The sequence below is a fragment of the Halyomorpha halys genome, unplaced genomic scaffold (assembly GCF_000696795.3).
Source record: "Halyomorpha halys isolate HHAL.00 unplaced genomic scaffold, Hhal_1.1 Scaffold107.1, whole genome shotgun sequence".
Classification (NCBI taxonomy): domain Eukaryota; kingdom Metazoa; phylum Arthropoda; class Insecta; order Hemiptera; family Pentatomidae; genus Halyomorpha; species Halyomorpha halys.
The window spans coordinates 1,078,127-1,092,679 of record NW_027112128.1 but is presented as its reverse complement, the minus strand read 5'-3'; the positions used below and the strand labels follow the sequence as shown (position 1 = coordinate 1,092,679).

The window sequence follows — 14,553 nt, the reverse complement described above, 5'->3', positions numbered from 1 at the left end:
TTATTAATAGTTTACAAAAAAAAAAAAAAAAAAAAAAAATGGATGCACCGAAAGGAATCTCAATAAAAGAGATTAAACTAATCATTTACATATATATTTTTCTACATTTACATATATACGATTTCCTGAAAAATCAAATTGCTTTAAACTGCAATATGATAAACAAATGCCTTTTAAGCATTATCTGATTTAAGTAAAATATCTTAACATGTTTATTAGAAGCATTGGCTAATAAAAGCCTAAAGGGATCTTTTTATTCATTAGTTATATCCATAAATGTTATATTTATGAAAAAAATCGAATACAAAAAGAGAAAATGAAGACAAGTCAATGTGGGCTGAGTGGCATTAACTCTGAAAGGGCACCACAGCATTCAGCACTTAAAGAGAATATCAACCAAACTGCAGTTCAAGAGTTTTTGTTGACCAAAATATTGTCGTCTAGTGGATTGGACAATGAATATTTTTCTAAAATAAAATATAGAGGATAATTCATGGAAAATAAAACCCAGAGACTATTCAAAAACATTGCTTTATTACCAAAACTTAAATGCATAAATATAGTTAGCAATAATCAATCAAAGGGGTAAAAACAGGTAATGACCAATTATCTTACAAGAAGATAGGTTACAAAGTTGCTAAAAAAAATCATAGTTAGGACAAATATTTATAACAAAAATGACCTGTACTTTACTGTTTGTTATAAATGGAAAAGAAAAAGCGATCATACAATATTGAACTGAAATTATTAATATTCGAAAAATGAAATTGGATTCTTATTGAAAACATGAAAAACTTACATACAGGAACATTATAAATTGTACTCAATGATAAAAAAAATATTTATCACAGCATTTAAAATAAATAAATTACTTATAAACTGATACATCATAGTAGGTGTAATATAACAGCTCTGCATAACAAAATCTTTTAAGGTAACAGTATAAAAAAACACCAACAAGAGCTTTCTAAAGCATAAGAATAATGCCAATAGGTATCTAGTTTTGGTATACATCATGATTAGAATTAGTTTAATACACTTCAACAGCTTAAAAAAAAAGTTATAATTTTAAGATTCATCAATAAAACACTTCAAATGACAGGTTGTAACATATATAATAAATCATCTAATGAATTTTAAAAAACAACAGAAAAGAACCATCATTCATCATCAATAATGCAACATTTTGTATATTGCACAATACGATTGCTTGTATTAATTTTAATGTATGATAGATATAAAACAAAACTATTTCTTATAGAACCCTAAAATGCTTCAATCATAAATTTTGTGCAAGAGTTACTTTCTAAGGAATTTTCTTTGGTTTCAATATGAATTGTTAATAAATGACTACTTGACTTTTGTAAGGAATCTATAACAACTACACAAATAAAATTAATAACTTCTTTTTTTTTTTTTTTCCCAACAAAATGTCATTTCATTTTAATAAGATATTTTTTGCTTCTTTAATTAATATCATGAACATAACAAGCAATTGTATATTTATTTAGAATGGAATGAAGTTCTCAAGTTTTTTAAATTTAGATTTTTACTTTAGATTACCTAAAAACATTTGAAAACCATTCATTTTGAGTTTTGCTGAAGTGGAGAAAAAAAATTATAATATGAAATAGGAAGTACTTTATAAGCATACAATGAATGCAAATGAAACACTAATTATGAGAGAGGAAAAAATAAATTATATAAAGTTGGTAAAAATTATAGACAGGTGAAAATGTCTTAGTGAAGAAAAGTAGTTCACTTTTGTTGAAATTCAGGCCTGGCCAAGAGATGAGCTATCAATTCTCCACAGGGTACTTCATCTTCTTGGCGAGTGGTAACATTACGGACTTTAACTACGCCACGGCTAATTTCATCCTGCCCTAAGATTATTGCCAATGGAATTTTATTCTCTTCACAATGCTGCAGTTGCGCCAAAAGTTTAGGGTTGCTCTTGTATGAATGTTCAGTCTTAACATATGGATTAAAGAAAAAAAAAAGATTAATTAAATTAAAAATAAATATGGGCTATTTACTAAATTATTAAATTAGTAATAGTATTACCATAACCTAATAGAATAGAAAAATATTATAATAAAGTAATAACTCTAAATTTTTTTTTAAAAAATTCAGAGCAAAGAATAACAAAACTTGAAGTATGTAAATGAGAAAGATTGAGGGAGATATTTGACCATGTATTTCAAATCAAGAATATGGCTATCAAAACTTCCTCAGTGTGAATTATCCAATTGACAATTATTCAGAACTGATCTAGGGTGATAAAAATGTAATTGTTAATAATGAGCGATAGGAGAATTGTTGCATTTATAATTACAAATTAAATAATTGCCATTCCACTTGCCATCTGTGCTGTTTATTTAAATTTTTGTTTATTCGAAGTCATATTTATAACTTTAACAATCTAAATACTATTTATACTGTCTTTCATTATTAGATGGAAGAAGCCTTTTGTTTATTTTACAAATAAACAAAACTTTGCCCACTGACTAAATATACTGACCTCTTCTGTACATGATTTAACAATAATAAATATATTACATTGCTTAAAATTCTATTTATTAGATATTTCACCATAAGCGATTCACATTAACCATATTCTTGAAAGCATAAGCTGTTTTGTAAAAAAGATGAACATTAAAAAAAATAAATAAAAAATAGGGAAAAAGATGAAGAATAAATTACTAGAAATAATATGATACAATTCATCCTCTATTTGGTCTGAAATAACTAATTATCGATAACTACATCAATTAATTCCTAGTAAAACTGGTAAAACAAAATACTGAGAACTCACGTTAATGCCTGCATCCCACAACATTGAAGTCAGCTTGAGCCTCTCCTTAACCAATCCCTTCTGAGCTGAGGCTACGTAAACCTGCACGTCTGTCGTTCGGTATTTCTCACCTTTAGCCTCCAAAACGGAGAAGATCCTTTCAACTCCTAAGGACACTCCAACGCAAGAAACACCACGACTTTTAGGGTCAAACATTGCTACAAGATTATCATATCGACCACCTCCAGCAACTGATCCAACCTCTTTATCTGTGAATATTGAAAACAATTTTATTTTATTTCATACTGGATGAATATTAAATTTCTAACAGGTAAGTGCATTACACCTTAAGAAAATAACATAAATCAGGTGTTGCATTGGATTATTTGACTCAGGATGTTAATCAGTCCCTTATAAATTAATAATCCTTCAAAATCTCTACCTAGTCACAGTTTATAACCATGAAAAAAGACTTATTCCACCATCTATATCCACTTTGAAACTAACCATGTATATCACTAAGTAGATAAGGACTGTATTATAGTGCTTAGTGCACTTTAGAAATATTTTGAGTTGATTTACACATTATCAATCTGTTATATTTAAATATATGTTTTAAAATGTAAATTATATCTTTTAGTAAATGTGACCAGTTAACAACATGTAAAATAATATCTGTAACATCTGTTAGCGAGACCGCAAGATCAGACTAGTATTGAATATCAATAGAATATATATAACGAAAGGTATTTACTAACCATTAATAACTGCTTCATATATTATTCCAGTGTAATAGTCAAGACCTCTCGCTAAAGAAAGATCAAAGACAACTTTCTCTTTTACACTACCACATAGTTCTAAGTACTCTGCCAATAACAATAGCTCAGATAGTGCTTTAGGACCAGAGCTGCTTGATCCCAAGGGACCTTCCTTCAAGCTATTTAGAAGAGTGTGATCACCACTTTGTTTGATGAATTCACCAACTTTATCAGCTACATCACTTGATAGTCCCTTAGTCATCATTTCTGCTTTCACCTCTTCCCAGGGCAGCTAATGGAAAAACAAAATAATAATAAGAAAACTAAAATCCTATAAAATAAGAAAACATCTGAAACTTGAACATAAAAAACAGTAATACTTCGATTGGTGTTAAATGGATAATTATGAAACACAAATAATATTGGTAAAAAAAACAGTAAGCCACGAATACATAAAACAATAAGCTTCATCAGAACGTAACAGTAGTGTGAAAAAAAAAACTTTTAAGATTAATTTTAATGAAACTAACTTAAAAATTGTGAAATATTTCATACCTTATCAAGCTTGTCAACAGATGAACAAACAGGTCTGAAAAGATCAGTTGGAACACCACTTACTTCAAAAATACTGTTCAGAAGTAGACGATGGTTCACCTAAATAAAATCACAATTAATTAAGAACTAGGTATGCAGGAATTTTAGAGCTATATAGTTCTACTTCTGGGAAGTACATGAGTTAGAGTTGATATTTGGAGTATAAGTAAAATTTTTAAAGAAGTAAGGTGAGTGAAAGTTCTAAAATCATTTAAGCATAAAATCAATACAAGAATATCAATTTTATAACACTAGAATTTTTTTTCTTTTCCAATGGTTTACTAACCTTAATTACGTACTTTCCAATGTTTACTGCATCTAAAGCCTCAGAAACAATTTTCAAACATTCAACTTCTGGAAGCATGACATCATAATTTCCAGCTATGTCGAAATCCTAAATTAAGTTGAATAGGTTAACTAAAATACATTGTTAAATAGATGTTATAAATTATTTTCAAAAGCGGATCATACTGATTATAACTAACACACTGGTAAAACTCCCTGTAGCGGCCTTTGGTGAAAGAGGGGGTATCTCTTCTATACACTTTGGCGATGTGATACCTTTTTATATTAGACACTTTGTTCATGGCCAAATATCTGGCAAATGGTACTGTTAAGTCATATCTGAAACACCACCAAAAAGTAACTTATTTGAAACCAAGTTAGATCATCTGAATTTATGATAGTGAAAATAAATGGTCGAAATTATAAAAGATAATGGTTGTCTTGATTAAATAAATTACAGACTATGAAATTTTTATACAGTTTACCTGAGGGCTAAGAATTCACCACCTTGATCAGCTAAGTCATAGATTAGCTTAGAGTCTTCACCATATTTTCCAGTAAGAATTTCCTTTAAACATAATAATATTTAAAATTATAAATTAAATTGTGACCAGAAATTACTAAAATATCAAATAATTTCAAGGAGATATAGATCACAAGCTGAATTAACATAAAACTAATATTGTTCAATCACACATCGAATACACAGCCAAAGCTCCTTATTCATGGTTCCATCATTTGTGGTACCAGTATTCATGGATTAAAAAGTTGTGAATACTTCATGTATTTACAGGAGATAATTCCTTTATTTGTGGGGCTAAAACTTACGAAGGATGCATTGTATCTTTAGAATTATAAGTATTTACCAGCTAAATTTCAAAACGAACAAGTCTTACTGCCACTTGGCCAAAAGTTTCAAAATAAAACATCGCCAGATTACAAGAGCTGCTATGGGTTTTGATAAAGACCTACATTTGGTGTGTATTTGCACACAATTGGAGTTAAATCTTTTATTACATAAACTCCAAATGATCAATATTATAGGGGGAGGAGGGAGTGCGGTTAGTAATGACAAGAAGAAATAAATAAGACTTATTTATTTGTGCCGACATTTTGGCCTGAATTTCAGGGCTTCATTGGGGCTGGAAACAAGAAGCAAGATAAGAACTTTTATTATATATTTTTATTTAGTAAACTTGGAATATTTCTCCTATAAAGTATCATTCAATATTCACTGTATATTTACAAAACATAATTCCCAGAAATAAGGACCTTCGATAGTACTGTTACATAATATACTGATTATAAATAGATATGAATAGAAAGTATATTACAATACAACCATGGTAATTTGACCAATATGGAACCAATAAGACGTCAGATTATCAAATATTCTGGACAATTCAAAACAAGGAATTAATCCCTAAATTTGATTTATGAGTACTTCTTTATTAAGTTCATAAGAAGTTTATACTTATTAATGAACTATTATTATTATTAAAAAATCTTCTTCTGGTTCTCCCCACCATAATCAGTCAAAATTTTCTGGATCCCTTCATAAATGTCATGAGCTTGTTGGATAAGTGAATGTGGAGAATAAAAAAAAGTCGGCCTATCAAGATTATACAATAATTGTAAACCATTTCAAATATATTTTATTTTTCAATGTCTGGTCTTGAAAGAAATACATACTATAATCACTTGGATAAATAGTAGAAACTACTTTAAAAAAATAAAATAATTCATAAACAATTTCATTTATTTCCATTTCATCTATATTTAGGCGCTACTTTCCCACTAATTTGGAAAAGCTTGTGTGAACTAGTAACATTTTTCACTTGATTTATATTTGACTATAAAAATCAAAATTATTTTGGGAAAAAAAAAATAGACCAAGTATTATTGATTGCAATCAGATAAACACAAATGATTCAAGGGTCACCCAATTATCGGATAATAAGGTCTAGAACTGTTCAACCTTGACCACTGAATTAGAATTGGTCTAAAAACCAGTTAGCATGACAACCTTCAAATCCATAAGAATCTCTTATGGGATTTGATTTATGAAAATATACTAACTTATTTTCCATAACTATGTATTATAAAAATAGATTAAAAAACAAAAAGGCAGTCTTACTTTAAGTTCAAAGACAGGAGTTTCTATTGTCTCAGCTCCATGCCGTTTAAAAATAGTCTCAATTTTACTCAGTACCGAGTTTCTAAGAGCCATTTGCTGTGGACCATAGTCTCTTGTACCTTTTGGGGTCTTAAGAATAAGTTTACCAGATGGTTCTCCATCGTTCAATTGAGCTTTCAAAGCTAACAGTTTGGCTACTTCTTCAGCAATCTGCAACATGTAGTAATGAGGGAATATAATTTAAGTAAAATTAAAACTAAACCTAGTATAAAATGATGTAATAAGAATAGAAAGTAGCAATTATTGCGTAATTGCTATCATAACAATACTAGACCAAACAAAAGCAACATAGCACTATGGTTATTTAATAATAATACTAACATTAAGTCAGGATTTTAAATCAATCAAAATTACCGCAATATCTGATGTTGAATAACGACACTTGTGAAAACTCAATGAAGAAACAACCATATATGAAAAACATTTTTTATTTATATTTCTAATGCAAAACATCTTATAAATAAATAAACAATTAGTGAAAAAACTATCAGAATCTAATTTAGGATAAGCCCATGCTTAAAACACCATCATATACACAAATATAAGCAATGACATCAGTTTAAAATGGTGGAATGGATGCTAGTAATATAAATAATGGCTAAGATAAACATAACATCAAATAAATCAAAGAATAACGACTTAATCCTAAGTTTCCTATGTTCACATTGGACGTGATAAAAGTAAACTATTAAGGAAGGTTACGCATATTGACAAGCAGTGGTTAAGAACCTACAGATTCCTTGTCTGCCTTTGACTCTTTGAGTTTTCGGACAACTTCGCCTTGCAGTTTTATGCTCTCCTGAATCTTAGCCCTGTCACTGTCATCTGCCATCGTGAAAGATATGATTCAACTAGCCAATGTGGCGATAAATACATGCTCCCTTGGAGAAAGGTTTTTTGAAATCCATTGCTACCACACTCTATCAGTGTTGTCATTGGAAGTTATTTATTTAAAAAAAAAAAAAATACAGGAACGAACTCAGTGTTGGACAAAATGCAGCAATGTTTAACCACTATTAATCACGAATGAATTTGCTCGAATGTTGTTACAACTTTCAGATTCATTCGTAGTTAATAATTTAAATATTTTTTACTAACTATTTGTATGTAGTTGAATTTTAATGAATATCTCTGGGCCAGATTTACTATAATGGCTAGAGCTACAATCTCAAAGTGCGCACGTTAAAAATAACAAAAATATTTCTTTAAATACCAAAGAAAATGTCTGTGATGGATTAACAAAAGTTTTATATAGCCACAAGTAATGCCATTATGCGATAAAGTTAAAATTGCTGTCAAAAAGATTATTTTTTTGAGTTTAAGTACAGAATCGATCATACTTCCCTCTCTGATTTCTGGTTGCCACACTGGACTACATAGTTTTAAGATGTTATTGAAAGTTTAGCTTAAATTAATGATGATTTTCCTAAAAGCTCATTTATTCTTGAAGAAAGACTAGTATGATTTCTGCTTACACCAAATCAGCCACAATTTTAATAAACTGATGGTCACAAACCCCATAGTCCATTTTAGCTGATTTATTTGTAGTCAGTAGAAATAGTTGCTTTACTCCAAGACATTAGTTTATTAGAGATTTTCCAATTTGGTACTACAGCTTGAAAGAGATTAATATGGAATGCATTTGGAGAGATAATATGGAAGATCAGGTGAGATTTCACAAGAAGTTGAAAAAGCATAGTCATTGATGATTTTGGTAAACATTCTCCTGGAAGCACTTTTTCTTTTCTAGTGAAATGAACAGTAGTAGTGTGTCATATTCTAAGATCCATAGAATGTCAATACAGATCTTGGGGTAGGGATACACTTAGAAAATGCCAGAACTATTTACCTATACATTTGTACAAATTTATTTGCTTACTGAAATACTCATTAAGTTTTACTTCATACCAAAACTTCAGTTTGTTGAGGTGGTTGTGTAAAATCTGACTCCAATTGATAATACTAGGTACTCTTGATCAGAAGGCCTCGACAATGCGTGCTCACTTAGGTAAGGTAGTTGATTAGGAGGTGAATAGATAGGATGGGACAAATGGGGAGCCAGTCTCATTACTAAGGATGATAGTCTCATTCTACCAGGTACTATTCCAGTAGCTACAGAGGAAAAATGCAAGCTCGGAGGGCAGCCAGCCGGAAGGCAACTTTGTTCTACCGGGTGTTATTCCTGTAGATATGAAGGTGTAAGTTAGCTCAGAGGGTAGCCAGCCGAATCCTACATAAGGCGAGAAGGTATAGGAAGGAAAAAAATCCACAAATGGTAGAGGCATAAAAGACAATATACACTTCCATAGAACTGGAATATACTGATCTACTGTGTAAGTTGTTATGCTCTGCCTCCTAATGAGATGTTTTTCGTAAAGTGAGATTCCACACTGAAAACTTTTTTTTCCTGATCCCTCTAAAACAGAAAGTAAAAGACACGTATGTATAAGTAAGTTGCATTACACATTTGTTACATAAATCGGATTGGATACAGACCTTTTTCTAACATTGGTACTTTAAAGTATGCAATGAGATACTTAGCTGTGGTTTGTTGGGTCCATTCTGTGAGAATACTACTATAAAAGAATTTGGAGTTGAGGGGCCTCTGCTTGATGATTAAACAAAGAAGGGTGAATAAAACAATAAGTAGTTATAGTTGAAAGATAATAGTAAATTATAAAAAATAGTCAGAAATCGATAGTAGTGAAGGGGGGGGGGGTGCAAGAGAAGAAAGGAGTTAAAGGGTGATGTTTATGGGGTTTTTGATGCCCTTCCTACCTTACCACCCCGCAGGAAGGAGGTATGGGGTGATTGATCGGAAAATTGGATTGAAGGAAGCAGGGAGACTGTCAAAGAACTTCTGCCTGGTCAGTGGGTAGATCTGAAGGTATTTAGAATGAATAGTACAAATATTAAAATTAATAAAATATGAACAAAATTGTATAAATTAATTAAACTTTACTAAAAATCTGTTTTTTAATATTTATTTACCTCTGCTAGAACCTGAGACATACAAAGTGAATACAAGTGAAATAAGAATACAAAATAAAAGAAATTAAAATATATTAAAATTTTAGTGTATAAATGAAAAGAAATAAATAGAAAGGACTACAAAAAACAAAATAATAAAATATATATAAGTTTCAAATATACAAAGATTACTTAAAATATAATTAACTAAAAGTACAATTTATAAAAATGTCTAGATTGAAATTAAGAAATATAGAAAATATGAAAGAATAAAACTACCAATAAATTAAATATTAATTAAAATTAAATCTGTACCACTATGAAGGGTCAGGGGTGCAGTACTTTGTAAGGAAGTGCTGTTACTAGACCAACGGTTGTACAAGGAGGTGATTTGGTCAGAATCATGCTCGACCACCAAATTTTTACCCCATTTAGGGTACCAACTTAATGTGGCTGGGTGGACGCCAGAGCTCTTCCAAACCCATAGGGCTTACTCACAACCACAGTGATACAGAAAATAATTATCTGCCACAGCTGGATTTGAACCCGGATCCTTGGTGTTATTACACAGTGCGCAAAGCTACCCACTCCCACAAATTAAATATAATTAAAATATTTTTAATTAACAAAATAGAAAAAGAAAAAAAAAATCTTGTGGCAGTCAAGGTAATGGCTGACAAAAGTAAAATTTCTGGAAATAAAATAATATATTAAAATTTTATTAATAATGATCATGCATTCCCTATTATAGATTCAGGTAGGAAATATTAGTTTCTGAACAATAATAACTAGAATTGAACAGCCTTTTTCTATGATAATTCTAGCAGGAAAATGTTTTTATATTGTAATAGGAGATTATAAGATTACAGGAGTAACTCAATCAGAGCAGCACTGCTGGGATTGTTAATCTATTGTAAGCTGCTACTCTCCTATTACAATATATAAATTTTCCTGTTAGAATTACAGGCGTCCCTTCCTCTACTTACCACTTCTATTTTGTCTTGTGTCATGAAATCAATTTACTCCCATATAATTTCTTTTTTCCTAAGTTGTAGAAGACAGTGAAGAAGTTCCACTTCGAAATAAATAAAAACTGAAATGTTATTGATGAACCAAAAATCAATTAAATATTCTTGAAAAGTTCTGAAATATTGAACTAACAGTAAATTACTAAGAAATCAGATAAAAAGATGAAACAAAAAACTTAATTAAACATAAAAATGATTCAATGGGATTATAAAGTATATAGTTTCCTTATTTTAGGTAGATTCATTTAAAATATGATAACAGCATTCAATTTATTTTGATTGTCTAGCTCCAACAAACTCATTAATTTGTGCCTTATGTCATCAAAGGGTGATGGCTACCCTAACTTTCCCTTGACCTCAACAATTTTAGGATTTTGATTTGGTTTGCCCTGGGTCATAGCAATACTAAATCTAACAGTACTAAATCACAGGTTCATTACAAGTAGTTGGTTTATAGGAGTAATTAGAATCAAAGTGGAATTTATTTTCTATTGAGGTAAACGCTGGAGTTTTTTTCCCATTAGCTAGATGTACTTAGGCTATCAATCTTACTTTTATGATTTGGGTATTAAAGCTAAGTTAAAATTCACGGAAAAAATTAAAATATTTCTGTAAACCATTGAATGACTTTTCAGAACAAATTTTCTATTTTTGCCAAAAAGATTATTTCCAAAAGATTCCAACATATTATGATGGTTTGAGACATATTGTTGATTTTGAGATAGCTTAAAATTTCTGCTCCAATTTAAACTAGATAGTTTCTTAGTTCTGTCATCAAGTTAGATGGCATGTTAAAGTTACTCAATCGCAACAAAGTGAAGTACCAATGGGAAGTCAATATCCTCATGTCTATAAAACTGATCACGACCAGTTTTACATTAGCTTAAAGATTTGAAATTGTACACGACATCTGCCAGTTTTGAACCTGACCTATGAGTCAGATGTACATTTAGGTTGGTATAACAAAACATATATAAATTTTAGTACCCCTTTCTCTATAAAATAAGTATAGTTAGAACTGCAAATTTCTGACATATAAAGAAATTAAAAATAATATTTAAAAAAAAAAGTCTTATTCTACAGAATAACAAATATGACTAAGAAGTAATAAAATGAAATAGAACATCTAATTACTGTATCAATGCTAATAGAAAATATTTCTTGAGATGAAAATACCATTTTTATACAATTTAGCGCATGAAAGAAGATTAGTAATGCTTAGTTTATTTTTTTATTAACATCAGTGTTCAGAACTACCAATTGATAATCCTACTTATCCTCTTCAAAGCGAGGACCTCTTAGTGACCTCAAGTGAATATTGAAAGAAAAAGAAATATTTGACTTTCCATTGTCACCCTTGTCACTCTCTAGCCCCCTGAAATGTTTTATATCAACATTTGAGATAGTTATGAAAAGATTGGATCCATATTTTTTATGTTTACTACAAAAGAAACTGATACTATAGACTTGTAAAATTTTATCCTCGGCCTTGCAACAGAACTAAGGAATGACAAAATGAGTATTATATATTTTATAACTAGTTAACAATTAATGATTAGAAGCATAAAGTGAAAAGGAAATGTTGGCTTTGAGGAGGGTAGTAACAAAAAAAAATCCATATTCAGATGATCGATCATTCTTAAAATGCTCTATAATAGAAATAGCATCAAAATTTGAGAATGGCACTTATATTAAAGAAATATATCACTCACACCCACACTGACTTAGTGATTATATGTGAAACTGAAATTTTGAATGCTAGTTCCTTTTATGATGCAGATGTGAAATAAGCTGTTAAGAAACAATGAAATAAAAGCAAGCAAGTTATCTTGAATACTTTTTCAATTATTATTAATTTCCAAATAATTACAAAAAATTAATTCTGGAATATTTTAGATCCTCATTTGAAATAATAAATAATCCTTTAAAGTTTCTAATAATTAATTGTACTTTATGATGGTAATTATTTATATGATTGTGGTATTAAAATGAAACAAATTAAAAAAAATATCATTTTATTCTTAAAATTTTTAAATGTTACAAAAAACAAATAGTTTGTAGAGATATTCACTCAGAATTTACAGCAATGTCCATTATACCACTATTCTTTTTTCAGTATATACTAAAATGCATTTCATAAATATATTGTTTGTTATAATAATTATTTTTGTTTTTCCATTGTCTTTGGAATCCAGATAGTATGTACACTATAAATAAATAAGAAATTAAATATATATATATATAAAACAAAACGTATATATATTTATAAGATACAATTTCTAATGTATTTTTTAAAAGTATTTTTCATCTAAAGATATATGTAAATAGCACTAAAAATATCACAATAAATCCATAACCCAAATTTTTTATGGTTTCTTTCCAGATTACTCTATCCAAGTTTTGTAAACCTATCATACATTAATGCATTTATTTAACTCAATTCTTCCTTGATCAATCTCGCATTCTTGTTATATTAATTATCTCCTCCTAACATCTTCAGATTTACACAGAAACAGGCTTCAGAAATTCTTATTTGATGTCCAAATCAATTCTCTGTTTTTTTCTCTACCTTTTAAAAATATTTTTTCATCTTAAATTTTACCTTCTATTATTTTAATTTATTCATTTCATTCATCATCTTTATTTGTCTATATATATTGCATATCGAATTTGTCTTTAGGGGGCAGGAAAAAAACCTTTTGTAGGCTCTATATTTAATTTAACTGCCTAATATTTTGCAGTTAAAATCAGTTAAGATAGGAATCCAAGTGTTTTGTGTTGAATTCACACCTTGGTCAAGGATGCCTGCCAAAAAAAGACTGATAAGAAAATTTTCCATGGTCAATTGGGATTTGAACCCGAACATTTTAGGTTTTAACTTAGCAATATGGTGAAAAAATATTTATCCTAACCTACATTGGTTAGCTTTTAAAGGCACAAACGAAGTAATAAGGAATTGACGAAGCAATATAAGGTACAAAGTAAGTTAAAAAACGCATTGTTGAGAGATATAAAAAATAACAGAATTACTTTGGACATTTAAAAAGAAAAAACAGAAGGAAGATTAGTTAGAGCAGGTACCAGTGGAAAATGGAAGAAGACAAGATGGACCAAGCAAGAGTTGGGTAAAGAAATGGAGAAATATTTAATGGAACTTGGAATACGAGAAGATAAGAGCTTGAAGGGAATAATCGGGAAGAGAGTCATACAAAATTTAGGCCAAAAAAAAATCTTAAGGAGAAAATCATTGAAAAAATAAAAAATAAATGGAATTTGTATTAAAAAAAAAATTTGTAAATAAAGAAATCCATCCATAATAAAAGTCTAAAAGACGGACACTGCTAGATAGGCGCTTTCCGTACTCTCGAGAGACGGTGTGGTCAGCATCGTGCTTAAATGGCTGAGTTCCGTTAGCAATCATATTCAAATAGTTTTTTGAAGGTTAAGTGGACGCATGAAAATCATAATACCCAACCAGACAGATTTTCGGTCATGAAAAAAATTGCCTATACAAAGCTATGCTGTCTATGCTGGATTAATGCAGGCTAAAATGCTGTGGAGTCCAATCCTTAGGCTACCGCATTCTCTAAAATTGAGGATCGTTACTTCCTGAAAGCAGAGAAATGATAAAGAGTGATAAATCAGCTGGAAAATTGACATTTATTTAGTAAATAGAAAACTGACATGAAAAAAATATAATTGCGGACAGCCAGAGACGAAGAGACATTTAACCACTAGCCAGAGCAGTAGCTGCTGATGGCTAAGCCCGTTACAGAGGCTGGAGCTGGAGCTGGAGGAGATAACTGTACAGTGGGACCGTTAGTGGCCCCTCAGCTAGCTGCACTTATTATATCCAATCTCTGTCCTTCTCAGGTCTTGTCTGTCTGCGCCTATTGTCGATTGTTAGCACATTTCTCCGCCACGTTC

General features: G+C 30.0%; 1 protein-coding gene across 2 annotated transcripts; it reads right to left on the bottom strand.

Annotated features, from left to right (window-relative positions):
* Window positions 1-515: 515 nt before the first annotated feature.
* Window positions 516-7,548, bottom strand: HisRS (histidine--tRNA ligase). 2 transcript variants are annotated; one of them, XM_014415869.3, is made up of 9 exons: window positions 7,362-7,548; window positions 6,569-6,778; window positions 4,917-4,999; window positions 4,632-4,770; window positions 4,433-4,540; window positions 4,108-4,206; window positions 3,553-3,844; window positions 2,816-3,063; window positions 516-1,971 (listed from the first exon to the last, which is right to left on the bottom strand). In XM_014415869.3, the coding sequence occupies exons 1-9, from the start codon at window positions 7,458-7,460 to the stop codon at window positions 1,759-1,761; spliced, it is 1,491 nt and encodes a 496-aa protein (XP_014271355.1). In that variant the 5' UTR covers window positions 7,461-7,548; the 3' UTR covers window positions 516-1,758. The 2 variants fall into 2 exon arrangements, with proteins under 2 accessions (XP_014271355.1, XP_014271357.1); XM_014415871.3 differs by lacking the exon at window positions 7,362-7,548 and adding an exon at window positions 6,983-7,316.
* Window positions 7,549-14,553: the final 7,005 nt, after the last annotated feature.